General features: G+C 39.4%; 1 protein-coding gene and 1 pseudogene across 2 annotated transcripts in view; both read left to right on the plus strand.

The window, feature by feature from the left end:
• The window catches only part of DYM (dymeclin), a 340,668-nt gene that overhangs the window by 44,416 nt on the left and 268,467 nt on the right, over positions 1–27,785 (plus strand). For both annotated transcript variants that reach the window (XM_036078200.2, XM_036078201.2), the window contains exons 3-5: positions 5,711–5,763; positions 14,568–14,661; positions 15,647–15,780. In XM_036078200.2, the coding sequence (XP_035934093.1) occupies positions 5,711–5,763; positions 14,568–14,661; positions 15,647–15,780 (281 nt within the window). The remainder of the gene's footprint in view (positions 1–5,710; positions 5,764–14,567; positions 14,662–15,646; positions 15,781–27,785) is intronic.
• Positions 18,059–23,105, plus strand: LOC118526781 (large ribosomal subunit protein uL1 pseudogene; annotated as a pseudogene).

Raw genomic sequence — 27,785 nt, forward strand, 5'->3', positions numbered from 1 at the left:
ACTCATTTATTGAATCTATATTGGTCTAAATATTTGCTGCCCTTTTGCCCCCTTTTTCCATGCTCCCAGTGCCCCAAATCTGCCTCCAGAAACAACATTCGGTTTCTAATTGTAATTGTCTTGGAAACATTGGCCGATTTTGCGGCACCATTTTACTTTTATTTACAGCAAATGATGATTTGTTAGTTGCCTGCTGCCAGAACATCTGAGCTCATTTGTTTAACTAAAACAGCACTGTGGTAGATGCCTATACTACGCGGCAACAGTTACCAACCACCTCGGTTGCTTCCCACCTCATTTTAGCTCTAAATCAAGCAAATGAGAGCGAAGATTATTCTTGAAATGTTCCAAGAAGTTTAGAAAATTGGAGGATGGAGGGATGAGAGGAAGGGAAATTCTATTGTAACAATCAGCGTGTTGCTTTTGGCAGGGGCGGTGTGCCTGGCTGATTTCCTTCGTAGAAATAAGTGACATTTCAGGGTGCGGGAGCTGCACTCGTCCTGCTACAAACACAGCTCTGTGAACCTTTGATTTACTGGGTCACGACCAAGTGTTTTTCTTCTGGGATGCATGGGTGAAAGAGACATTTTCCCTGGTCTGCTGTTGCTTATGATCTGGGCCCTGGAGATGCTTCTGAGCCGAAGTGGTGATTGTCGAGGAGGCCGTGGCAGCAGTGCTCTTTGAGATTGGGCCCCCGTGTAGGGGCCCCGGGCCCGCCGGGCCTGATCGCAGACTGGCACGCGCTGGCTGGCTTACTGCAAGAGGGAGCTTTCCAAGAGAGGTGGGCTCATTCCCCGCCTTTCCCGTCTTTTCGTCCTTGAGTGACAAAGAAATCACACTGCTTCAGAAAGAAATTTTATTTCACACTTGGAATTAAATAAGCATATTTTAAAAATATTTTAATGAAAATTTAAGCTTTGGGGCAGAACTTGCCTCGAGGGCGGGAGAGTGCGAAGTGTTTCTGGAGGAACGGGGGAAATAATTAGTTTTGTCCTCTGACAATGGCATTCATTCAGTCAGGACATTTTTGTCACGTCCCTGCTTGGTACCAGGCTGGGAATGCCGTGATGAACGAGGAGCCCGCAATCTCGGAGCGGAGGGAGGCGCAGACAAGGAATTGGGCAGTGTTGCTACCAACTACTCAGTTTCATAATTGGGTGTTTTTGGGGCAGAGACCAGAGACCTGGTCTTACATGATCAAAGATTTCTTGGTGAAAGTGATATCCAAACCAGCCTCACTAATAGATGTTGGAATTAATCATTTTTTCAGGCTAATATTGTATGAAAAATAAATCAGAACCCTGTTTTGGGACCATTCAATGCCTTTCTGTTGAGAACAAGTTGAGAAACTGAACTCCAGACTTAAGCCATTTAGTATACTTTTCTAGTATTCTGGTTTGCCATTCTCCAGTGTAGATTAACCTCTGCTTCCCAGAATGTGCCTGGCTCTCTGTGATGGCCATGCTTTTTTGCATGCATTGTTACTCATGTCTGAAAAGCCCTCCCCTTTGTCTGCCAGACTGACTTCTTTTGCAGTTACTTCCTTGGTGATGCCTTCCTTGACTGCTCCTGGGGTATGTTGGATGCCCCACCCATGAGCTTACACGAGGGCTGGCCTTGATCTTGGTGTTTCCCCTCCACCAAATAGTCTGTCTACTTTATTTCTACATGTAACCTGAAGGCAGAGGCAGCATCTTTCAGAGAACCCGGCACGTCCTGAGCATCCAGGCAGTGTTTGCTGAATGAACAGACTTAGAAGCTTTTGAAGGTTGTAGCCACATGTATATAATTGAAGCTCTTGGTTCCAGCCAGTTTTTTTTTAATCTTTTTTTTTCCTTTAGATTTCTTTTTTATTTATTTGACAGAGAGACACAGCGAGAGAGGGAACACAGGCAGGGGGAGTGGGAGAGGGAGAAGCAGGCTTCCCACGGAGCAGGGAACCCGATGCGGGGCTCGATCCCAGGACCCTGGGATCATGACCCGAGCCGAAGGCAGACGCTTGACGACTGAGCCACCCAGGCGCCCCAGCCAGTTTTAAGAAAGTGTTATTGACTGAAGAAAGTAGAGGCACCACTGAAACAGATTTTATGCATGTGGTTTAGTTATTAACCTCATAAAGCTATTTACAGTCTTTTGTATTTATACCTCTTTTATTTTTTGCCTGAGTAACCAATAAATTGAGTAATTCATAGTTTCTACTTCTTGCCAATTACTAATGTATATTATTAAATCTGACCACAGTGATTTATTAATTAGAAGTCTTTTGGTTATTAACAAAAATCAATTTGATTTAGCATATACCAGAGAGAGGGGCGTATGTGATGAAGAGACAGGGATGTCTCATTGAATCCAAGATCGAGAACATAGCTAGGCTTTAGGAAGAACTGACTCCAGGAATTGGAAGGCCAGCAGGAATCCTGAGAGTACTTTCTGTTAGTCTCTGCTTTTCTCCTCAAAGCTCTTTTATTCATTTTTCTTACTGCTTTTTCTGCTTCTCAGTGGATAGAAGATGTTTTCCCATAACCCTCAGCTTTGCAGCCAAGTTCCAGGTGTATGGAAAACCTGTCTTTCCATCTCGGATCCAAATTGCCCAAGACTGGAGTGGCTTACATTAGATTTCTATCCCTGATTGAGTCAGCAGTGGCCAGGGAGTGGGGTCATGCTAAACAACCCTGTTAGGTGGGAAGGTAGGAGAAAAGGATGGGGAGATCAGACTGACAGATGTCGTGAGGCGGGTAGACACTAAAAATATTTTTGTAAATAAAAATACAGTGACAAAGACTAGAGACCCATACACGCTTTATTGTAGGATCATTTCTGGGTTATTTTGCCTTAAAAAATCTTCAATCTTGGGAGACACAGATTTAACTTTGAAAAGACATTTATCTTTTTGAATGTGAATATAATTTGAGATTCCTAAGGTAATGGCATGTTCACTGAAGTAATGAGTAGGTTTTAGCTTTGTGTGTGTTTATAATACTTAGACATGCTACTGTCTTCAGTTGTCGGGAGACAGGTTCTAGAGTGGCTCTCATGCAGATACAAGAGGAAACTCATGTAATTTAAAGTTTTCCAACAACCACATTAGAAGAGTGAAGCAGGTGAAATCAATTTTAATAATACATTCCATATGTATTTATGTATACATAAAAAGAGGGTTTATGACTGTTCTGCTTATTAGAAGAGGTCATCATGGGATTTAAATGTGCTAATAAATTTGAAAGTGCTGTGAAAAACCTTTAAAGGGTTATACAAGCATAAAGCATTATTTTAATTAACTGGGGGGAAAACCCACTACATTTTGGAATCAATACTAGCTATCATTTCCTGAGGCTTTATTTTGTGCTGGACACTGTTGTAAGCACTTCGTATGTGTTAGGTAATTTAATGACGACGACGCTTGTGGAGCAAGGCTCATTATCATCTCTGTCGTGTAGATGAGGACATGAAGACATCGAGACTTAAGAAACTAGCCCAAGCGCCTGGGTGGCTCAGTTGGTTAAGCAGCTGCCTTCAGCTCAGGTCATGATCCCAGGGTCCTGGGATCGAGTTCCGCATTGGGCACCCTGCTCAGCAGAGAGCCTGCTTCTCCCTCTCCCTGCCTCTCTGCCTACTTGTTCTCTCTCTTTCTATCTCTGTCAAATAAATAAATAAAATCTAAAAAAAAAAAAAAAAACTAGCCCAAGGTCACGTAGCTCGTAACTAGTTGAGCTGGAATTGGAATGTGCTTTTTTTTTTATTGTGGCAAAATACACGCAACATAAAATTGATCATTTTAACCATTTTTTTAAAAGAAAGATTTATTTATTTATTTTAGAGAGGGGAGAGAGAGTGCAGGGTGGGGAGGGACAGAGGGAGAGGGAGAGAGAATCTCAAGCAGACTCCACGCTGAGTGCAGAGCCCGACATGGGTCTCGATCTCACGACCCTGAGATCATGACCTGAGCCAAAACCAAGAGTCGGACACTTAGCCGACTGAGCCACCCAGGTACCCCTCATTTTAACCATTTTTAAGTGGACACTTCTGTGGCATTAAATCTGTTCACATCTCCAGAACTTTTTCATCTTCCCAAACTGAAACTGTACCCATTAAACACTAACTTCCCATCTCCCTTGCCTCCACCTCCACCATTGGCAACCACCGTTCTACTTTCTTCTCTATGAATTTGACTACTCTACTAGGAGCCTTATATAAGTGGAATCATGCAGTATTTGTCTTTTTGTGGCTGGTTTGTTTTACTTAGCATAATGTCTTCAAGGTTCATCTATGTTGTAACACGTGTCAGAATTTCTTTCCTTTTTAAGGCTGAATAATATTTCATTGTATGGATGTACCACATTTTGTACCATGATTCATCCATTGATGGACACTTCGGTTGCTTTTCCTTTTGGCTGTTGTGAATGATGGTGAACATGGTATACAGATACCAGTTTGAATCCCTGCTTTCAATCCTTTGTGGGTATATGTATATCCAGAAATGGAATTGCTTGATCACATAGTAATTTTATATTTAATTTTTTGAGAAATTGCCATACTCTTTTTCATAGCGCCTGCACCATTTTACACGCTCACCAGCAATGCACAAAGGTCCCCATTTCTCTACATCCTCTTCAACACTTACTCTCTTTTTCTTTCCTTTTTTTTTTAATAGCCATTTTAATAGGAGTGAAAGTGGTATCTCGTTGTGGGTTTGATTTACATTTCCCTAATAACTAGTGTTGTTGCACATCTTTTCATACATACGTGTTAGCCTTTTGTGTGTCGTCTTTGGAGAAATGTCTGTTTAAATCCTATGCCCATTTTTAAATTGGATTGTTTTTGTGGTTTTTTTTTGTTGTTGCTGTTGAGTCAGAGATTTTTTGTGTTTTTGTTTTTGTATATTCCGGATATCAGTCTCTTTATCAAATACATGATTTGCGGATATTTTCTCCCATTCTTTTGGGTTGACTTTTCACTCTGTGATAGTATCCTTTGATGTGCAGAAGCTTTTAATTTTGGGAAACCCAACTTACAGATTTTTTCTTTTAATGTCTTTGTTTTTGGTGTCATATCCAGGAACTCATTGCCGAATCCAATGTCATAAAGCCTTGCCCTGTGTTTTTTTTCTGAGTTTTATGTCTGTCTGTGTCTGTACCTCCTCTTTGTCACTTTGTGTCTGTTTCCATTTTTCTATATGTTTATAAATTATTGAAGCTTATGTATATGTTCTCTCTTCTTGCCTTGTTCCTTTCTTTGTTGTTGATCTCTTTGAAGGTATTGCAGATATCATGAGATTCCATGTATCTCCTAAAAATAATGGCATTTTCCCCAAATAACTATAACCCCATGATTGGTACTGCCTTTAGAACTGGGCAGCTGGGGCCCCTGCTCTGTGCTTGGTACTTTGGAGTGACCTTCTTGCATTTTTCTAAGTCTCTCCACTCCTCCCTTCCCCCTACCCCAGTGCCTGAAAGGCAGGGCTCCTCGAGTGCTTCTGTTTTAGGAATCTCATATTGAGAATTTAAATTCTCATATTGAGAATTATAGTACATTTTCTAATTATATTGAAAATAGAAGCTTAACTTTATTTTGTTGATTTTATTGTTTACCGCTATATACCATATTTTCCTCCTAAATCGTTTTTCTCTTTATTTTTATATATTCCTTTAACTGGTTAGCGTGTACATATTTAGTGTTGTAGTTATTAATTACTTTTCTTCTGTCTCTCCAGCACCGAGCTGAAGCTTTTGGAAGAAGCAACCATTTCAGTCTGCAGGTCTTTAGGTAAGGGGCAAAATGAGCATATGTGTAGATGTATGTGTGTGGCATTTATTTCAAAATTTGTTATAAATTTTGGTAGTGTAATATGAATTGAATTAATGAAGTGACATATTCTTGATGATAATATTTAATAATAATTACTTCTATTCATGGTGCTCAATGATGCCAGTAGAAGGGAACATTTAGTCGATAGGAATAAGACATGCTTATTAGCTTACTTGCAGGAGTGGTAATGGACTCTGCTAAGCCATACTTTTTCAGCTTCTTCTTTTTTTTTTTTTAATTGAAGAATAGTTGACATACAATGTTACGTTAGCTTCAGGTGTGCAACATAGTGATTTGATTTTGATTTGACATTTATATACATTACGAAATGCTCACCATGGTAAGTTTGTCCTCATACACAGATATTACAATATTATTGACTCTGTTTCCTGTGCTTTACTTTACAATCCCTGTGACTTACTTATTTTGTAACTGGAAGTTTGTACCTCTTAATCCCCTTCACCTATTTCAGTTATTACCCCCTCCCCCCCACTGCCCCCAGCAACTACCACTTTGTTCTCTATATTTACAAGTCTGTTTTGTTTGATTTTTTTTCTTTTTCTTTGATTTCACATATAAGTGAAATCATACAGTATTGGTCTTGCTCAGACTTCTTTCACTTAGCACAGTACCCTCTGGGTCCATCCATGTTATTACAGATGGCAAGATTTCATTCTTGTTTATGGCAGAGTAATACTCCATTGTATATATATACCACATCCTCTTCATCCATCCCTCAGTGGACACCTGGGCTGCTTCCATATCTTGGCTATTGTAGATGCTGCAATGAACCTGGGGGTGCAGATATCTTTAGAAGTTAGTGTTTTCGTTTTCTTCAGATAAATACCTAGAAATGGAATTGCTGGGTCATATGGTAGTTCTGTTTCTAATTTTTTTTGAGGAACCTTCATATTGTTTTCCACAATAGCTACACCAGTTTACATTTCCTACCAGTAAGGCACGAGGGTTCTCTTTTCTCCACATCCTGGCCAACACTTGTAAGTTCTTGTCTTTTTTATTTTAGCCATGCTGACAGATGTAAGGTGAAATCTCATTGTGATTTTGACTTACATTTCCCTGATGACTAGTGATGTTGAGCATCTTTTCTTGTCTGTTTGCCATGTGTATGTCTTCTTTGGAAAAATGTCTATTTGGGTCTTCAGCCTCTTTTTTAATCAGATGTGGTTTTTTTGGTGTTGAGTTCTTTACATATTTCTTTACATATGAATTCTTTACATATTTTGAGTATTAACTTTTTTTTTTAAATGATTTTATTTTTAAGTATCTCTATACCCAGCACGGGGCTTGAGCTTATAACACTGAGATCAAGAGTCACATCCTCCACTGACCGAGCCACACCCAATAAGAATATTAACTTCTTTTTGGATATATCATTTGCAAATATCTTCTGCCATTCACTAGGTTGCCTTTTCATTTTGTTCATGGTTTCCTTCACTGTGCAGAAGCTTTTTAGTTTTATGTAGTCCCACTTGTTTATTTTTTACTTTTGTTGCCCTTGCCTGAGGAGACCGATCCAAAAAAATATTGCTAAGACTGAACTCCAAATCTACTGCCTGTGTGTTCTTTTAGGAGTTTTATGGTTTCAGGTTGTACTTAGGTCTTTAATCCATTTCAAACTTATTTTTGTATATGGTTACCTGAGAGGACCCTTATTTTTTTTTCTTCTTTGTTCATGTTCCTCGTTATACTTTTTTCTTTATGATTTTGCCTGTAATTTGATGAGTTTTTTTTTCATTGGTTTATTAAGGTCTTTTTCAGTTCTGAAGTTTTCTATAGTAATGGCTTTGATTTTACTTGTGTTTGAGTTTCTTCTCCCCCAACTTAGGATCACCTGTTAACATTCAGGTTGGATCTCTGTTCTTTGCTTTCTGTATCTTCTTTTTCTTTGTCATCTTTCGTTTCTTAAATTTCCTCCTTTATGTCTTTGATTCAGTATTTTATACATAACAGTTCTGTCAAGATTCTAGTGCATCTTTTAGTTATTTCATTTTTTGGTTTGTTTTTAATCATTCTTTGTTTTCCAGGATGTCAGACTGCTCTCTTTTCATTATACTCATTTTTCCCAGTGGCTTTCTGGTTTTTTCTTTTTTAAATAGATGATTTTCTCATCTTCCACTGATGATACTTGTTACTAAATTCATTTGACAGATTTTTAAAAAAATACTTTATTTTTTTATTTTATTTTTTTTAAAGATTTTATTTATTTATTTGACAGAGAGAGATATAGCGAGAGAGGGAACACAAGCAGTGGGGAGTGGGGGAGGGAGAAGCAGGCTTCCTGTGGAGCAGGGAGCCCGATGCGATGCGGGACTCCAGGAACCCGGGATCATGGACCTGAGCCAAAGGCAGACGCTTAATGACTGAGCCACCCAGGCGCCCTAAAAAATACTTTAATTTTTAATTATTTGTTTATTTATTTGAGATAGAGAGTGCAAGAAATGAGTGGGGTGAGGGGCAGAGGGAGAAGCAGGCTTCCCGCGGAGCAGGGAGCCCGATGCGGGGCTCGATCCCAGGACCCTGGGATCATGACCTGAGCCGAAGGCAGACGCTTAACGCCTGAGCCACCCAGGCGTCCCCCCCCATTTGATAGTTTTGATTCAGCTCTTTGGCTGAAATTTTAGCATAACCTATTCCTTACCCCAGTGTTACTGTTACTGTTTTTTCTTATTCATTAAGCCAGCAAATATTTATTGAGCACCTGCTATATTATAGGCTCTTTCCTATACCCTGTGCTATATATTCCATAATGTAGTCTAGATTCTGGCAAACAAGACTGACTTGGATTCCTGACCTCATGGATCTGAGTAGGGGAGTCAGATCATAAATATACCTACTTTCATGTAATATGTCTCTTCAGAAAAATAAAGCAGAGTAAAGGTGCAGGGAGTACCCATGTAGGCACAGTGTTTGCTGTCAGAGAGGGTGCGCTTCTTAACCTTGCCCCTCATGTGGCTCCTGTAGGTACTTGTTGAATCTGCTGTTAATTTTATCCTGAAGGCAGGATGATGCTATTTTCCAACCTAATTTCTAGAACCCAAGATTTTATTTTGTATAGGTTTTGCTTGGTTTAAGTGGGACTTTCCTTTACACTTACTCCTTGGCTTTGGAGTGTGAGGGAATTATAAAATTCCTGGATTGAACATCTGGATCAACATTTTTTCTCCCTGAACAACATGTTGCTGAACAACAGCACATGTTGTTCTGTGTCTGGTGTGTTTATTTCTTCCCAGTTGTTTTCTGGGGGTTGTAGCCTCAGAGTTGGTGTAGAAAGTGACTTGGTAGGAGATAAGTTTTCTGGTTGGAGTAGACAGTGAGTAGGGGGAGATTTTGTCCTCAGAAGTACTTTCAAGCAGTTACCCTTGCTAACCGTCCATTGACTACCAAATAAATACTTATGTCAGTTCTATAAACTCTGTAGTTAGTGAAAGTGTTCTCTGTTTTTAGGGGGAGGACTGTCTATCTGGAATTAGCATTTCTATGAACTTGTATCTGTTTGCATGTTTTCACGGGTGTTTGATTTTTTTTTTTTTTTTAAAGATTTTTAAATTTATTTGACAGAGAGAGACACAGCGAGAGAGGGAACACAAGCAGGGGGAGTGGGAGAGGGAGAAGCAGGCTTCCCGCCAAGCAGGGAGCCCGATGCGGGGCTCGATCCCAGGACCCTGAGACCACTACCTGAGCCGAAGGCAGACGCTTAACCGACTGAGCCACCCAGGCGCCCCACGGGTGTTTGATTTTTAAAAGTTTCACACTTCTAGAAATGAGGGCCAAATAACGTAGTAAAGGGGTGTAAGCTCATCTCCCAGTTTCACTCATTTTCACCTCGTGGGCAGGGCTCATCTGTATCCCTCACCATTACATTCCACCGATGATACATGGAAGTATGAAATATGTAAAGGAAAGCTGACAACTGGAAAGGATATACACAACAAACAATAGAAAGCAGAGTGTTCTCACACATTAGAGACAGACCTCAGGAGTCATATCATTTCACCCATAAATATTTTAGTATATATCTCATAAGAATTTTTTTAAAGGAGAGCAATACCGTTATCTCAATAGAAGACAATTTTTAGCATAGTAAAATAGCCACCAAGTGTTCAAATTTCTAATTGTCTTAGTTTTTGTGAATCAGGAACCATATAAAGTCTATATGTTATTATTAGTTATTATTGGTATGTCTTTATTATTCTTTTCATAACTAATTTCCTCCTGCAATTGTCTCTCTCTTCCTTTTCTCCTATTTATGGAAGAAAGTGGGTAGTAGAATTTGCCACAATGTAAATTTTGTTGATTACATCCCCATGGATTGTTAACCTGTCTCTGTCCTCTATATTTTCTGTATATTTGGTATTGGATTTGGGGACACCAGGGGTATTTTAGTGAAATATTGGGAAAGGTTGTTTCAGGGGCTGGAAGCAAGTCCAATCTCTCACCCAGATGGAAATTCTCTTTATAATACCCTTATCTGAGTGTTATTCAGACCTTGCTTGAACTCCTGTAGAGATAGGGAAGTCCCTTCTTTACACAAAAGCTGCTTAAGTGAACAGATTGTTACAAGTTCAAGTTCTAGTGTCAAATGAGTTAGTTTTTAATTTAAGTACCATTGTTATTTTAATTTAACAGTTGAGGACACTGAGGCGTGGGGAGGTGAAGTAAGTTGCTAGGTGTCACAGCTAGTTGGTGGAGCTGGGATTCGAACCTAGTAAGACTCTGTAGTCTAGTTCCATTATGCTTTTCTGCCTTCCTGTCAGCTATCCCATTCCTGCTCTGGCTTCTGAAGCTTATTCAGCCTCAACGTAACATTTGATTTTTTTTTTTTTTAAGATTTATTTGTTTATTTGAGAGAGAGAAAGAGAGCGCGTGCCAGGGGTGGGAGGGACAGAGGGTGAGGGAGAGAATCCCAAGCAGACTCCCCGCCGAGGCCAGAGCCTGACGTGGGGCTCAAACTCATGACCCCGAGATCATGACCTGAGCCGAAATTAAGACTTGGGTGCTCAACCGACTGAGCCACCCAGGTGCCCCATAACATTTGATTTTTACCAATTAACTTTGATCCTGTTAAATTCCATCAAGGTATTTTAGAATATCGAGTCTACCATTGGGTGGTGGTGTTTAAACATCAAGGAGCATACTTGTTTTATTAGTTTACTTTCCCCTCTACATCTTGTCTAAGAGTACTGTGAAAACTTAATTGTGTTAGAATGTCAGCTCCATTAAGACCCGGTGTTCTAAGTATCTTCTTAGTACCCGAAACAGTGCTGGGTACGTATAAGTAGCTCAATAAATACATGCTGAATGAACGCACGAAAAAGGTGTATGAAGCTTTAATTATATCAATCAAGTAGCTGGTTACTGTTTCCAACAACATGGGGTTGTTTTGTTTTGTTTTGGTTTTGGTTTTAAATAGCTAACCATTTATAAATTCAAACAATTACTTATAAAGTCATTCAGTAATAAAGGAGCTGTTGAATGAACACAAGGTTGTGAAGTTGGGATTCTGAATTATGTTTGTAGTCATATCATCCTCAACTCTTTGTTTCAGTATTTTGTTTTGATTTACAATAGCTCAATAATATTAATTCACACAGAGATGCACTGGCTAACATTAAGTGTTTTTTATTACAGTTTATCCTGAAATCTCAGGATATTCTTTCAGTAAACTCCAAAGCTTGAAAGAGAAGTAGGAAATTTTTGTTTCAAGATGTAATATCTAATTAGATATCTATTCTTGAGGATAAAAGCTGGACAAAATCTGCCCTAACTTCCAGCACACGCTGCACCTTCCTGCTCACAGCGGGGTTCTTCTCCATCCAGCAATAAGGGGCATCGCCTGGGAGAGACTGTTGCGGAATCTCAGTTTCCACTTGACACACGCAAGATCAGAATTTAAACTTTAATAAGACAGCCTTGTGATTTAAAGGCGCATTAAACTTTGGGAAGCACTGTTAACTTCAGTAGGCACAGGGTGGTGGACCTGGTATTCTGCACATCCAGCGTGATCCCAGATAATGCTCTTGCCACTGCTCCGTGAACCACACTCGAATGGCAAGGTGCTAGTGTTTCATCACAATGAGAAAGTTACACAGTAACTTGCATTGACTCAAGCTGTGACAAGAACACCTACCCAGCAGGTAGATCTGAGTTAACTTGACAGTTATTGAGCACAAAGCAGGTATGCTGTAATGGTGTACTTATTCCCATGCATGATTTTTTAAAGTATGTATGTACATACCAGGATTTTAAAATATTTAAAATGTAACTGAAGCTTGGTACATCTTTCCAAATCTTTGACACATTTTCAAGAAGTTCAAATATATGCATAGAGATGGCAGCAAAAGCATAAACCTCAGGTCTGCATAAACATGAATTTTTCTGGCAGCATAGGCCGGTGTGTTTGCATGTTTGCATTTCCATTTTTCCAAACAGTTAAAAATATATTTCAGAAGAGAAAAATATTCAGAACTCTGGAATCTCACAGTTTGAAAATCTTTCTTAAAGCAAAAAGACTGGGCATTTGTCACTAACACTGTTGACTTTGGGCTCAACACTTAACCTTTCTGGGTCTCTTTTTCTTTTTTTTCTTTTTAAAGATTTTATTTATTTATTAGAGAGAGAGAGTGTGTGCACACGCACACAAGAGCACGCACAGGCAGAGGGGAGGGGCAGAGGCAGAGGCAGAAGTAGGCTCCCCGCTAAGCAGGGGGCTCAGTGCAAGGCCAGGACCCTAGGACCATGACCTGAGCCGAAGGCAGATGTTTAACTGACCGAGCCACCCAGGCGCCCTCTTTTTCTTCATTAGTAAAATTAAAGGCTCTGACTAAAGAGTCTCTCTCTTCTGATGAGTTTTTTCTTTAAGTTTTTATTTGAATTCCAATTAGTTAACATACAATGTAATATTAGTTTCACATGTACAATACAGTGATCCAGCACTTCCATACAACCCCTGGTGCTCATCAAAACAAATGCACTCCTTAATATCCCATCACCTATTTCACCCCCCCCCCCCGCCCCGCTAACCGTCAGTTTGTTTTCCGTAGTTAAGAGTCTGTTTCTTGGTTTACCTCTCTTTCTCTCTCTCTCTTTTTTTTCCCTTTCCTTGTTTGTTTTGTTTCTTAGATTCCACATATGAGTGAAATCATATGGTACTTGTCTTTCTCTGACTTACTTCACTTAGCATAATACTCTAGCTCTGATGGGTTCTTAACTTTTGTCCTTATATGATATATTAGGGTTATCCAGAGACCCAGTAAAGCTAATGGTATAAATTCCAGTTCAAGTCCAAAGACCTGAGAACCATAAGAGCCAGTGTTGTAAGTCCCTGTCCAAGGGCAGAAGACCAATGTATTAGCTCAACAGTCAGGCAGAGAGAGAGGATTCAGACTTCCTCTGACTTTTGTTCTGTTCAGGCCTTTAATGTGTTGGATGATGCCCACCCACTATGAAAAGGCCAGTTTGCTTTACTCACTTGAAAATTAAAGTGCAGGAACACCTTCATACAACATCCAGAAATAATGTTTAATCAGGTATCTTGGCATCCTGTGGTCCAGTCAAGTTGATACATAAAATTAACCATCACATATGTCTTACTGTGCAGACTGATAGAACTTTATATTTTCATTAAGCCTAATTTCTTGATTATAGGGATTGGTATAGCTCAGCATGTTAGAGGCAAGAATTGGAACCAATAGATAAGGATGTGTCCTTGAGCAGTAACAACGTAGACCCGAGGATCTGTTCAATGGGGGTGGTATTGGTGTTTATCTCCCATAGTTGGTTTTAAGGATTAAATGAGATGATGTGTATAAAGCACTTAGTGTATATTAGTCAGTGTCTGTTTCTTTTGCTGAGAAAAGTGAGGTTGGAGAAGAAAAGTAACTTGAGTTTTAATATTCTCTTAATTATAGACTTGACCTAGAAATCAGATCTTCTGATTCTCATGACAGTATCTGCTCAATTCTTTGGCTGGATTTGCTGAAATGCCCACCTTTCAACCTAAAATTTTTTTAAACAAATTCTTTAAAATTTTTTCTGATCAAATAGCTTCTCCCTGGCCATATTGCCTTATGTTTCTGTTTATTTTTCGTTAGAATGATTTATGATTATCTGAGCAGAGTTTTACCATTATAGTTTATTGTATTCTATATACTGGGCATCTTTTTTTTTTTTTACATTTTTTTAATTAACATATAATGTATTATTTGTTTCAGGGGTACAGGTCTGTGATTCATCAGTCTTACACTGTTTTTGTTTTTTAACATTTGCTTTTCTTTCTTTTTCTTTTTCTTTTCATCCCCCACGTTCTTGGAGCCCAACATGGGGCTTGAACTCACGACCCTGAGATCAAGACCCGAGTTGAGATCAAGAGTCAAACGCTTAACTGACTGAGCCACCCAGACGTCCCTAACATTTGCTTTTCTAAAGAGAAATATATATGTGTATAAATTGAGTATATATCAACTCTTATCTCTTTTCTTAATAATTTTGAATTCTGAGATGAATTGGCTACTTTCTTCTAATGTGCCTGTCATTTTCAGTTTGCAAATCATTTTTTGTTCAGAATTAAGACCAAGCAGCAATTTCTCTCATTATTTATTTTCCTAATTAGATGTGAAAGTACAGTAAAGGTTTGTCTATGGAGCAACTTCAATTTGACAACTTGGTTTTACAGATGCTATAATATGTTCACTTTGATTTCAGTTTTTAATTTTAACTTTTTAAAACCTTATCTTCTCTTGCAGTTGTAAACAACCCTCGAACAGGAAACCTTGGTGCGCTAATTAAGGTCTTCCTTTCTAGAACCAAAGAACTAAAACTTTCGGCAGAATGTCAGAAGTAAGCTGGCTGATTAAATCATGTTCTCTTTATATTTAGAAATACGAGTATTTTTCATTTTTTGGTAGACATAGATTATGGTCTTTTGAAAGCTATAAAGGAATTCTCATTATTAAAAAGTAAAAGAGAGGTTATAATTTACTGTCCAAGTCATTGTGGTGAGATTATGAATTCTGGAATCTGTTTGATTTCAGCATTTTAGACAATTTTCAGAAATATATTTCTTAAGGTTAATGGTGATACAATTATTATTAAAAAAGGTAGTTCCCCCCTCCATTATCACTGCTGCTCGTATCTAGTCTAAATAATGACTAAGTTTGAGGATTATTTCATTCCACATCTGTTTCCTTTCTACCTTTCCTAGTCGATGAAAGAAGGTTCAGATTAGATATTATAATTTTATTTTTATTTTAATTCCACTATAGGTAACATAGGTATTATAATTTTATATTTGATACATTGGAAGGTTAATCTTTTATGCACTCAAGCATTTTAAAATCATTTTTGGATGGCATTGTTCATTGCTCTGCTTCCAAACAAATTATATTGAATCCAGTTAAAATTTTTCTTGAGTTCATGGTTACTAATACAAATAGCAAGTATTGTACTGGGCTGCTGACAGTGCCCTACTTAAAATTTTGGTTGTGTGCTTGCATATATTCTCTTTATGTTGGTATACTTAAAAAATTTTTTTTTCACTTTTCTTTGAACTGCCTGTGTGTGGGACAAGTATGAAGTTAAGAACAAAGAGCATCCATGCCTAAGGAAAACATTTTTATTAGGCTGACTCACTAAGTAAAATACAGAGAATGAAACATGAAGTAGACTGGAATAGTGTAATAAATCACGAGCCGTGAAAAGATATAGTTACTGTCTTTATGTTATAAGCAGAATGGGCAAAATGCTTGAGAAATCATGAACTAGATAGTGCTCATGCTCTCGATTAAATATGGATTCTTGTGTGAGTTTGGTTTTTCCCTTGCAGCCACATCTTCATTTGGCAGACACACAATGCTTTGTTCATTATTTGCTGCTTGCTGAAAGCGTTCATCTGTGAGATGTCAGAAGAGGAACTACAGCTTCATTTTACTTACGAAGAAAAGGCTCCTGGCAGTTACAGTAAGTATTGCCTTTGAAGATGTCCTAGGGATAGCCTGTGTGACACAGAAGGATAAAATTTGAGGAATAAAAGTAGAATTTTGAAAATTCTATTTTTCTTTCTATAATTTTCATTTCTAAATGACCTGGGCCTGTCACTCTTTTTTCTCCTGTATTAATTTCAGTGAGCCAAGACTCTCAATTTTTTTTTTCTTTTTATATAAGAAAGAAAGGAGGATTGAAACTTTTATTTACTTTTGACTTCCATGCATATGGAAGATAAAGTTAAAAACCAAAGTATATCTTTCAGAAAACAGAGATGTCAACTTCAGTATTATTACCAGGGTGATACATTAAGGGGGACAACCAATCAGAATTACAGATTTCATAAATGTTAAAGATTACTTTCATAGGACAGAACGGTCTCTGGGTCTTTGGGGCTACTTGATCAGAAATAACATTTAAGGACAGTTTTACGATGCTGAAATGTGTGGTCTTTTCCTGAAGACACAGGGAAAGGTTACCATTCTCTCATGATATTGCTGGAGTTTTGGGTTGTTTTTTTGCCAGTAGTTAGGAAGGTCTGTAGTTTTCAAGATGGTGTTTAGTTTTCTTAGTATTAAAACTTAACAACTGAGAGAGTAGAAGGGCAGATTGGGATTCTTAAATGAAATATGGGGAATATAGTATTTTTCATCTACCCTTCACGCTAACTTCTCTTTGAGAGCAAAGGCAGTGTTGCTTGTAAGATTCCTGGGTTCATTTTTCAAAACACATCTCTGTCCTCTTTAGGCTTTTTGCCTACCTAGAGCTTTATATATTGATTTTTGAGTTTTAGGAAGTAAATGTGTTTAATTTGCTATTGTGATAATCTGTATTTGTTAAACATATACTGATGTTTAAACAGAGCTTTTAATCAGAGTTGTGTCTTGCAAGTGTTAATTTTGTAAGGCTAGGACTTTGTTTTTGTGGTGCTGAAACTGCCAAAACCAGCCCTGCTTGGGGAGTATCAGACCTTTCCACAGAAGGTCTAGCAGCAAGAATGAAGGGCGTGTTTACCCCATGGCACCTGAGAGCTGAGCCAACCAAGAACCTGCAAACCCAACACTTTGTTTTGTTTTATGTCAAAACAATTATGCATGCACTGTACTTTAAAATAAATACGATAATATTGTGTTAATATAAAATTATTTGTCATGCATACCATTGAGTAAGTTGATGCACTTCAGAGATACACTGAATTTATTTTGAGGCCCAGAAGGACCCTCTTTGTACCTACGCTCTCCACTTTTTTTTTTTTTTAAAGAGTTTATTTATTTATATGACAGAGAGACACAGCTAGAGAGGGAACACAAGCAGGGGGAGTGGGAGAGGGAGAAGCAGGCTTCCCGCCGAACAGGAAGCCGGGTGTGGGGCTTGATCCCGGGAGTCCAGGATCATGACCTGAGCTGAAGGCAGACGCTTAACCTACTGAGCCACCCAGGTGCCCCTAGAAGTGCGGTTTTGTTGTGCATCCTACATAACCTAAAGTGAGGGCAGTGTAAAAATGACACTTTTTCAGCCGTGGGCCACATTATCAAGATGCTTGTCTCACCAAAAGAGCCATCTGTGAAGTCTGATATTGGTAATTCTGTCTGTGCACTGGCAGATTGTCCTCTTTTTTTTTATATGGAGTTAGCAATTCAGGATTTTATACACATTCTTTCGTTTTATTCTTTTCCTTTACAGTTGAGTCTACCGTTGATCCACCAGTTTTAAGTCCAGTAAATATCTTTTTAAGGTTAAACACTTCCCGTTTTTGGCATGTGTAATTATTTTCATTTTAGTCATACATGTTGTTAGTTTGAGATATCTGCTTATCACTGGTGTAAGTCCTTTTACATTTTCTTTTAATATCTTTTTACAATTTTTAGAAGTAATGAAATTAAATGATTGCATAGATTCTGTTAAATGGTAAAAAAAAAAAAAGCTCACTATGCAGTACCTAAAAACATCTGTTTATCAGCTAGTATGTGAATCTCGGAATCAGGCGCGCAGGAGACCACGTGGGAGACTGCTCAGGGGTTGAGAGAATAGACAGTAGTATGGGTTGTTCGAAGGTTGAATTGACAGAAGCAGAGGACCATCTACAAACAGCTGAGCAAAGTCAGCTGAGGAATTTGAGGACTTTTTTGGTTCCAATTCACTGTAATTCTGCTGTGATGAGATGGATGTTGCCAGCACATTCAGTGAAGCCTTCCTTATGAGGGTCATGTAACTCTCCGCGTAAGCGCCCCATTTGTAATAGAAATTTGTGAGGATGTCCTACGTGAACATTTCCCCACAGGCTATGTATGGCATGGTAGTAGATTGTTTGCTAGAGGGAATTCGTATCATTTTGTAAATATAACTCTTTCCACTATTGCATTCCTTTGAGAATAGTCAAAGGGGACAAAGCTAGCCCTAGGCAAAACTATGAAGGACTATAAAATTGTGACTGTTTTCCCTTTGCCTTCAGTGTGAGTCTGGTCTTCTGTCTTGGTATCATCCCCCATTACCCCAAGGTAATAACTAATACTTATTTTACATTTTGTATCTCACAAATACAATATTTTAAGTCCTTAGGGGTATGAATTTGTAATTTGTTTCCACAAACACTTATGGTGGTTTGTTTCTTTATGTATTTGATGATGTTGATTGTGAGCTTTTGTTTGTTCGTCTTAATCTGAGGCCCCAAATAAAGGAAGTATTTGCATTTGCTTCTAGAGGGATCTAGACTGCATCACCTGAGGCCATTTAACCTCCTTTAGAGGTTCTTGGTTTAATGTGACTGCTCAGGTTCAGCTTCCCAGTGGCAGGCTGGTGGCACGGCTTTGTATTGGCAGCTTTGTATTGGCATTCATCGTCAGGGTCACCCTACCCTTCAAGTTTGTTTACTGCTCAGTATTTTACTCTGGATTCAAGCCACAGTTTGTTCGCCTGTGGTTGCTCTTTTTGGTTATGGTGCAAGGGTCCCTGGAGATTTCCTCTACTTTCTGGAAGCCCATCAATGCACTAAAAAGTGTATTTTAGCCAAGAACTAGTTGTTTTGTACAAGAGGCCTCTTTGGAGTAAAGACTCTACTAATATTGTCGCCAGTGGAAGTCAATTATAGTTTCTTTACAAATATTTTTACAATTTTTTAAATGAGGGAAGTAGCCTTTGGAGATTGAGACTGAAGGTAGAGGCGCGCATGTGCGCGCACACACACACACACAGGGGGAAAGAGTTGACCGGAAAGCCCAGGGAAGTGGGGGGGGCGCTAGGATCAAGAGCACAGAGCAGGAGTGTGGGTTTGTGTTGGAGGGGCAGACCACCTGTGCCCGCAGCGCTGTGGGCGGGCACGGAGGGCACGGAGGAGCTGGGTACACACGGCAGCCAGTTAGCACGGCTCTGGGGAGAGTAGAAAAGAGACTGGAGACTTGTCGAGTTCAGGTGAAATGCTTGCTTAACCACATTTCCTCGGCATAAAATAGTTTAATAGAAATTTATTTAAAAAAATTTTATTTTGGGGGCACCTGGGTGGCTCAGTCGTTAAGCGTCTGCCTTCGGCTCAGGTCATGATCCCGGGGTCCTGGGATCGAGCCCCGCATCGGGCTCCCTGCTCGGCGGGAAGCCTGCTTCTCCCTCTCCCACTCCCCCTGCTTGTGTTCCCTCTCTCGCTGTGTCTCTCTCTATCAAATAAATAAAATCTTAAAAAAAAAAAAAAAAAATTTTATTTTGTAGGAATTGCTCTCAAGCATAGTGGATTGAACCCACATGCTTATCTTTGCTTTCTTCTGAAACCCCAATAAAATATCAGTAAAGGGACTTTTAAAAAGTCATGAATTTATTATTGAAGAGGAGGAAAGGGGAACACAATGTTCATAACATTTTTCAAGTTGGAAAGTTGAGTAATGATGAACTCAACTGATCAGTGAAAGCTGAAGGCTGAATGCCTTCAGGGTCGGAGAACTCCAGGAAACAGCCAGTTCTTGCCATAGAACCCTGGAAAGGCTTAGGAATTGGAAGTACCAGGTGTCTCTGAAGGCAGACACCTGGGAGGAGTGAATGAAGGAGCAGCTGGACACTCAGCTCTTCTGCACCACCGTGCGCAGTCAGGAGACCACCCCCTCCCCGGTTAATACTAGAATGTCTTCTCTGAGAGGCTGAACCAAGAGGGCCTTCGTGCGGGAGCTCTGAGGCACAGTGGAGGGGTGGTGTACTGAGAACAGGGCTAAGAGCAAAGGCTACAAATGGAGGAGTGAGGCATCTTGACATGGCTTCTCAGTGCTGGCACTGTGGTTGTACCCACTACCTCCCCTTCCCTCCAGAAGGTTCCTGCATACTCTTCTGGAGAAAATGAACTGAAAACAGGAAAAAGCTGTAGAGATACTGATGTTTGGGTGTCCTTCAGTGATACAGCTCCGAACCTTGCGGTGGGAGCCGCCACTTGGCAGGCTGTGCCTGTGCACACAGGGCTTCTGTCAGCATTGGCCTCCTTCTGGCAAGTAAGTGGAGAACCCTGGTTCTCCTGACCGCTGGAGAAAACTCCAACTTCTGAGAGAGCAACACGAGAAAAAAGTGGTAGACGATAGAACATTTATGGAAATCAAAAAAATAATCCATAATCATACCTCTCTAATATAACTCCTTTCCTTTTCCTTTTTTTTTGTTTTTAAGATTTTATTTATTTGCCAGAGAGAGCAAGCACAAGCCGGGGGAGCGGCAGGCAGAGGGAGCCCGATGTGGGACTTGATCCCAGGATGCTGGGATCATGACCTGAGCCGAAGGCAGCCGCTTAACTGACTGAGCCACACAGGCGTCCCATCTACTTTCCTTTTCATTCTCCTCTGGCAGAAGACCCTTTTACGTTTTTATTTTATTAATTTTTTTTAAAGATTTTTATTTATTTATTGAGAGAGAGAGAGAGAGAGAATGATAGAGAGCATGAGAGGGAGGAGGGTCAGAGGGAGAAGCAGACTCCCTGCTGAGGACTTGATCCCAGGACCCTGAGATCATGACCTGAGCCAAAGGCAGACACTTAACCGACTGAGCCACCCAGGTGCCCCTGGCTGAAAACCTTTTTGAGACTCTCTGGAAGTACCTTCAAAATCCATGATGTAGTCATTTAACTAAATGCAGTAGACGTAAAACTCCCTTTTTTGAAACTAATTTTGAATTTTTTCAGATGGCCGAAGTGCTTTGGCTCTCAAGGCAGCACGGTTTCGCTGTTCTCTTATTTTTGCTTGAGCTAATCTTTAGGGCCTGGGGCAGGCTGTATGTAGCTCAAGAGGTAAACCTGAAGTTGGTAGATGAGTTGTTTCTGTTTTGTTTATTTTTGTCTTAGTATAAAATTTAACAGTTTCATTAGTTCAGTAATGCAAAAAAAAAAAAAAGCAATTGCTAGAAAGGACTCAAGAAAGCATGGATTTATTCTTTTGAAATATTTTGCAGATAAGATTTGTGATCTGTCTTTGCAGAAAAATTAAAGTGCTTCTGGCACCTCCTGAATTTTCTTGGCCTTACAATAGGTGATACTGTTTTTTGATATTTCTCTCTTTTCTTTCCCTTTCTTTTCTGTTATCAGTGGAACAAAATCGTTAAACTTTATTGGCAGGCTTGCTTTCTGATTTCAAACTATATCACAAAGCTATAGTAATTGAAACAGTATGGTATTGGCATTAAAGCAGATATAGATCAAAGGAACAGAACAGAGAGCCCAAAAATAAACTCATGCATATGCGGCCGATTAGTTTATGACAAAGGTGCCAAGTATATACAATGGAGAAAAGACAGTCTCTTCAATAAATAGTGATGGGAAAATCGGACAGCCGCATGCAAAAGAATGAAACTGGACCCCTATCTCACACTGTACACAAAAATTAATTCAAAGTGGACTGACGACTTGAATGTAGGACCTGAAACCATAAAATTGCTAGAAGAGAACATAGGTGGTAAGCCCCCTGCTATAGGTCTTGGAGAAGATTTTTTGAATCTGACACCAAAAGCAAAAATAAACGAGTGGGACTACATCAAACTAAAAAGCTTCTGCACAGCAAAAGAAATCAAGAAAATGAAAACAGCCTATTGAATGGGAGAAGTTACTTCCAAATCATATATCTGATAAGGGGCTAATATCTAAAATAGATAACTCAGCACTTGACTGGCTCAGTCGATGGAGCATGCAACTCTTGATCTCAGGGTCATGAGTTCAAGCCCCACATTGGGCATAAAGCTTACTTAACAACAACAACAAAAATCCTAAGGATTCAACAGTTTAAACCTCTTTTCTGGTTATTGCGGTGCATGGCACCGTGAGCAGCAAAGTTTCCCACAACCCCCTGTATGAATTGGTGCGGGAAGTCCTGCATGGGAATCAGTGCAAGTGCCAGAAGTTTTGGGAGATGGTGGAGCTGCAGATCTGCTTGAACAATGACCCTCAGAAGGACAAATGCTTCTCGGCACTGTCAGGCTTAAGTCTACTCCCAGCCTCAAGTTCTCTGTATGTGTTTGGGGGATCAGCAACACTTGATGAGGCCAGGGCTGTGGATATTCCCCACGTGGACATTGGGGCGCTGAAGAAACTCAACAAGAAGAAAAATTAGTCAAGAAGCTGGCCAAGAAGCAGATCCCTCGAATCCTGGCCCAGGCCCGAATAAGACTGGCAAGTTCCCTTCCTTGCTGACCCACAGTGAGAGCATGGTGGCCAGAGTGGATGAAGCAAAGTCCATGATCAGATTCCAGATGGAGAAGGTGCTGTGTCTGGTGGTGACCGTTGGCTGCATGAAGATTACAGATGATGAGCTTACATATAACATCCATTCAGCTGTCAGTTTCCTGTTGTCATTGCTCAAGAAGAATTGGCAGAAAGTCCAGGCTTTATACATCAGGAGCACCGTGGGCAAGCCCCAGTGCCTGTACTAAACAGCTTAATAAACCCTAGTGCTACCACAAATACATATACATATATAACTCCTACAACTCAATAGGGAAAAATAATCTGATTACAAATGGGCAGAAGATCTGAATAGACATTTTTCCGAAGAAAACAGCCAAGAGGTACATGAAAAGATGCTCAACATCACTAATTATTAGAGAAATGCAAATCAAAAACACAATGAGATATCACCTCACACCTGTTGGAATGCCTGTTACCAAAAAAGACTAGAAATAGCAAGTGTTGGCAAGGACGTGGAGAAAAGGGAACCCTTGTGCACTGTTGGTGGGATTGTAATGCACTGTTGGTGAGCTGCTATGGAAAACAGTATGGAGGTTCCTTAAAAAAGTTAAAAGTAGAACTACCATATGATCCAGCAATTCCATTTCTGGGTATTTGTTTGAAAAAAATGGAAAACACTAATTTAAAAAAATGTATATAGAGCGCCTGGGTGGCTCAGTCGTTAAGTGTCTGCCTTCGGCTCAGGTCATGATCCCAGGGTCCTGGGATCGAGCCCCACATCGGGCTCCCTGCTTGGCAGGAAGCCTGCTTCTCCCTCTCCCACTCCCCCTGCTTGTGTTCCTGCTCTCGCTATGTCTCTCTGTGTCAAATAAATAAATAAAATCTTTAAAAAAAATTTAAAAATTTAAAAATGTATATTACCCTCATGTTCATTTCAGCATTATTTATAATACCCAAGATACTGAAATAACCTATGTGTCCATTGATGGATGAGTGGATAAAGATGATGTGGTATACACCACACACACACACACACACACACACACACACACACACACACACACAGGAATATTATTCTGCTATAAAAAATGAAATCTTGCCATTTGCAACAATGTGGATGAACCTCGAGGGCATAGGCTAAATGAAATAGGTCAGAGACAAATACCATATGATCTCTCTTATATGTGAAAGCCAAATCCATTATACATACATTGAACTCATATATGCAGAGAACAGGTTGGGGGGGTGGGAGAAGTGGGTAAATTTATTTTTCTTTAGTTTAAATAAATTGAATAAAAAAATAATAAAACTGGAATTTAAGAGGATAATACTTTAAATTGGCCTAGAATCTAAGTATGTATTATACAGTACAATACCCTGTGGCATACATATTCTATATAGTTAGTAGTTGCTTACTAAAATCTATTTCCATACTTTCTGCAACGTACCATGAAACTGTTTTCTACCCTCTTCTGTTATCAGCAGTTTTTATACTGTGCTCAAATTAGAAATAAAAAAGGCATATTTTATAATAGAACCTGGAAGACTGTATTATCCTTCGGTATAATTAGAAACATTTCCATTTGACTGCAATAATAGCACAGCCGGAATTATTGCAGATTTTATTGGAATATGTGGGACACAGTTTTATAAATATTGTAATGCATTACAATGTAGACCAATTTTCATTTTAGAAAAGAGTGAGTCCATCTGCTTTTCCTTAGTTTGATTATTTTATAGACACATATTCAGTTTTGCTCATTAGAAGTTTAAATATGATTTTTAATACTTTAGAATAATTCTAATATTAGTTTCACAATTAAAACTGCCAATTATGGACTCTACCATGGTTTTCTGAATATGTTTATAGTAAATACGATCTAGCTTATGTGTCTTCCATCTTTTTTTTTTTTTTTTTTTAAAGATTTATTTATTTATTTATTTGAGAGAGAATGAGAGACAGAGAGCATGAGAGGGAGGAGGGTCAGAGGGAGAAGCAGACTCCCCGCCGAGCAGGGAGCCCGATGCGGGACTTGATCCCAGGACTCCAGGATCATGACCTGAGCCGAAGGCAGTCGCTTAACCAACTGAGCCACCCAGGCGCCCATGTGTCTTCCATCTTAAGTCAGTTTTGCTCTGAACTTTTTAGGCACTCGGGGAACCTGTTTTTGGAATATAGCTCTGTTATTTCTTGATTTTTTTTTTTTCTCAAAGATTTTATTTATTTATTTGACAGAGAGAGACACAGCGAGAGAGGGAACACAAGCAGGGGGAGAGGGAGAGGGAGAACCAGGCTTCCCGCCGAGCAGGGAGCCCGATGCGGGGCTCGATCCCAGGACCCTGGGATCATGACCTGAGCCAAAGGCAGACGCTTAACCACTGAGCCACCCAGGCGCCCCTTGATTATGTTTTAATACTTGTATTTGGCACAGTTGAGCAGCATTTAGAAACTAACAGCTTGACTTTCTGCATGTAAAGTAAACAACAATGAGCTGTCTGTGTTTTAATATGGCTGCTGCTTTGTTCTCCATCAGTGCTTTTTTCATTATTCTTTTCTCCCTCTTTTCCCTTCCCTTCCTACTCTGGTGGAAAGTATTTGATTACAACAGGATCTTGGTCTTCTCTGGTTCCCTCCCTAGGGAGAGTGTGGTATGAGTGGGTGCTGAACAGCTCAGTTTCACATGTAGGTGACTGGAGTTGTAAGGAACTGTGGATATCATCTGGTCTTTCATTTGCTCCTTCCCCTAGTGTCACTCACAGGGACCAGAGAAGCAGGGTTAGGGCTTTAAAGCGGGAGAACCCCAGATATAGGAGTGAGATTTCAGTGACCTTGTTCTGCATTAATACTCATAATAACAGTCTATATATATTCATTGTTAGAGGTTATTTCTAAATTGGGTATTTAAATCAAAGACTTCCAGTATGTGTTGATGAATGTGCAACATACCACCTTGATGTGTAAACTAATACGGGGTATTTTGTATCTCTCCCCCAGATGGCTCATAGTATTCATTTACCAGGGGTTTGTATTTAGGGTCTTAAGTGAAACATGGGTTGACTGACTGGATTTTTTCCAACTTGGTATAGGAACAGGTCTTTTTTTTTTTTTTTTTTTTTTTAAGATTTTATGTATTTATTTGACAGAGAGACCACAGCGAGAGAGGGAACACAAGCAGGGGGAGAGGGAGAGGGAGAAGCAGGCTTCCCGCCGAGCAGGGAGCCCGATGCGGGGCTTGATCCCAGGACCCTGAGATCATGACCTGAGCTGAAGGCAGCCGCTTAACCGACCGTCCCGGGACAGTTCTTTAAAAATAGTTCGTAAGGGTTTCTGTTTTTTTCTTTTTTTCTTTTTATGAGTCTGGATTTGGGTTCAAATCCAGTCTCTGCCATTTATCGTAAGTAACCTGACCATTCTGAGCCTTGATTTCTTTATCTGTAACATGATGGTGATGATCATACCTACTCCTTAAGAGTTATTGTCAGGATTAATGTGACATAAAGAATGAAATGCTTGGCACAGTGCCTCTCAAAGAGTAGAGTACTCAGTAAATGTTAGCTATGAATATTATCTCAGAGAAGCGAACATTGAAAGTGTGAGCATATTTGGCTGCAGCTATAAGAGGCAATTTAAAACTCTTTAAGAGAGAAAACCTCTGGGTTTAAAACTTCACAGTAAGCACACTGAATCTCTTCAGAGTCCTTTGCTCAAAGATCTTCAGTTTACTTTGTCACTGACCTGAAGATTTCAAGGACCTTTCAGATTCTTTTTTTTGTGAGAAATGCATGAGTGTTACTCTAATTTTTGGCAGATGAGTTTATATTTACTTGTTTTTATTGGCGCTAAGGAAGATATTTGACTTCAAATGAAAGTTGAGTAATATAAACGTTGCTTGGAAAAGAATGCACTATGAGTGACTTGCTTAATGTTAGACCTGGTAAGCAGTCAAATCTTGTCACTCTTCACTTGATACACAATTATTTACTTCTAGATTATTCCCAGAAATAAGAATATGGTATTCTGTAGGGTTGTTTTTGTTTTAGTAAATAGAAGTCTGAGATTTCAACTGGAAATTCCCTATTCTTGTCTTTTGTTGTTAGAGTTTCAGCCTTGAAATGGTACATTTCACTTGTATGAAATATATTTATCATCATTTTCATTATTAAGTTGATAACAAAGTTGTGAATATATTCCTTATTTGACCTAAGCTGGAATCTTGACAGAAGTCATGGTTTAGACAGCACAGGGAATAGAATACAGAATCTTCTTCACTGTGTTAAGATTTGAGGGTGAGATGTGTTTACACCCCTGAGAGAAAAAAATCCAACCATCTGTGGGTCCTTAGCGTTTGTTCCCTCACTTTCTGTAATTAAAAAACTTCTGACTACATGGCTGAACAGGGGTATACTGTTAAAGTGGCCTGCTGATTTGGTCTGGAATGTTCTTAAGGGAATCAAGGAATGATTTTAAATGTCCTTACTTGGGTCTGGGTCACTGCATTCTGTAGGATGAGCCAAGGAATGACATTTCAGCAAGCTTGTCCTAGGTATATGTTATATGCCAACAGGTCAACTTGGAGTAGGTTATTGACTCACTTGGGTTATGTCGGACCTCTTTGGCAATGAGAAGGATTTTAGTTACACCTACTTTTTATTGTGTAGTCTCAGAGACCAATGTTACTTATTTCCAAATTTTACTTCTTCACTGGTTGAGCTAAGCCAGGAACTTCTAGAGTATGATTTAATGTAGTTATTGAACTTGATTTTTGCCATGTTTTCTTTGTAGCCTTGATTGGTGCTTTCAGTGTGATTTAGTATTTTCTTCAAGCTCTATACTCACCTCTCAGAGGGTTACTGTGCCAGTTCTATTTATGGCAAGGCAGGAAGGAATTTCTTCATAATTTCTGAATACCAAGTGATATTGTGGTCTAGAAAAAAGAATTGCTAAACTTTGAAATTCCCAAGTGCTTTGATGCTTTGGAAATAACCAGTAGATTTGTACTAGACCCTGGGTTTGGTTCGGCAAACATGTTTTGAGTATACGTTATGTGTTAAGCTCTTTGTCAGTCATCATCCTCAAGAAGTACAGAGTCCAGAGGTGCCTGGGTTAAGCATCCGACTCTTGATCTCAACTCAGGTCTTGATCTCAGGGTCATGAGTTCAAGCCCTGCATTGGGCTCCACGCTGGGCATGGAGCCTACTTTATTTTGTAAATTTTATTTTATTGTGTTATGTTAATCACCACACATTACATCATTAGTTTTTGAGCCTACTTAAAAAAAAAAAAGGATAGAGTCCAAAAGGGGCCTGCCCACGTATAGACAGAAATTATGGTATAATGTAACCTATG

The sequence above is a fragment of the Halichoerus grypus genome, chromosome 13 (genome assembly GCF_964656455.1).
Source record: "Halichoerus grypus chromosome 13, mHalGry1.hap1.1, whole genome shotgun sequence".
Taxonomy (NCBI): Eukaryota; Metazoa; Chordata; class Mammalia; order Carnivora; family Phocidae; genus Halichoerus; species Halichoerus grypus.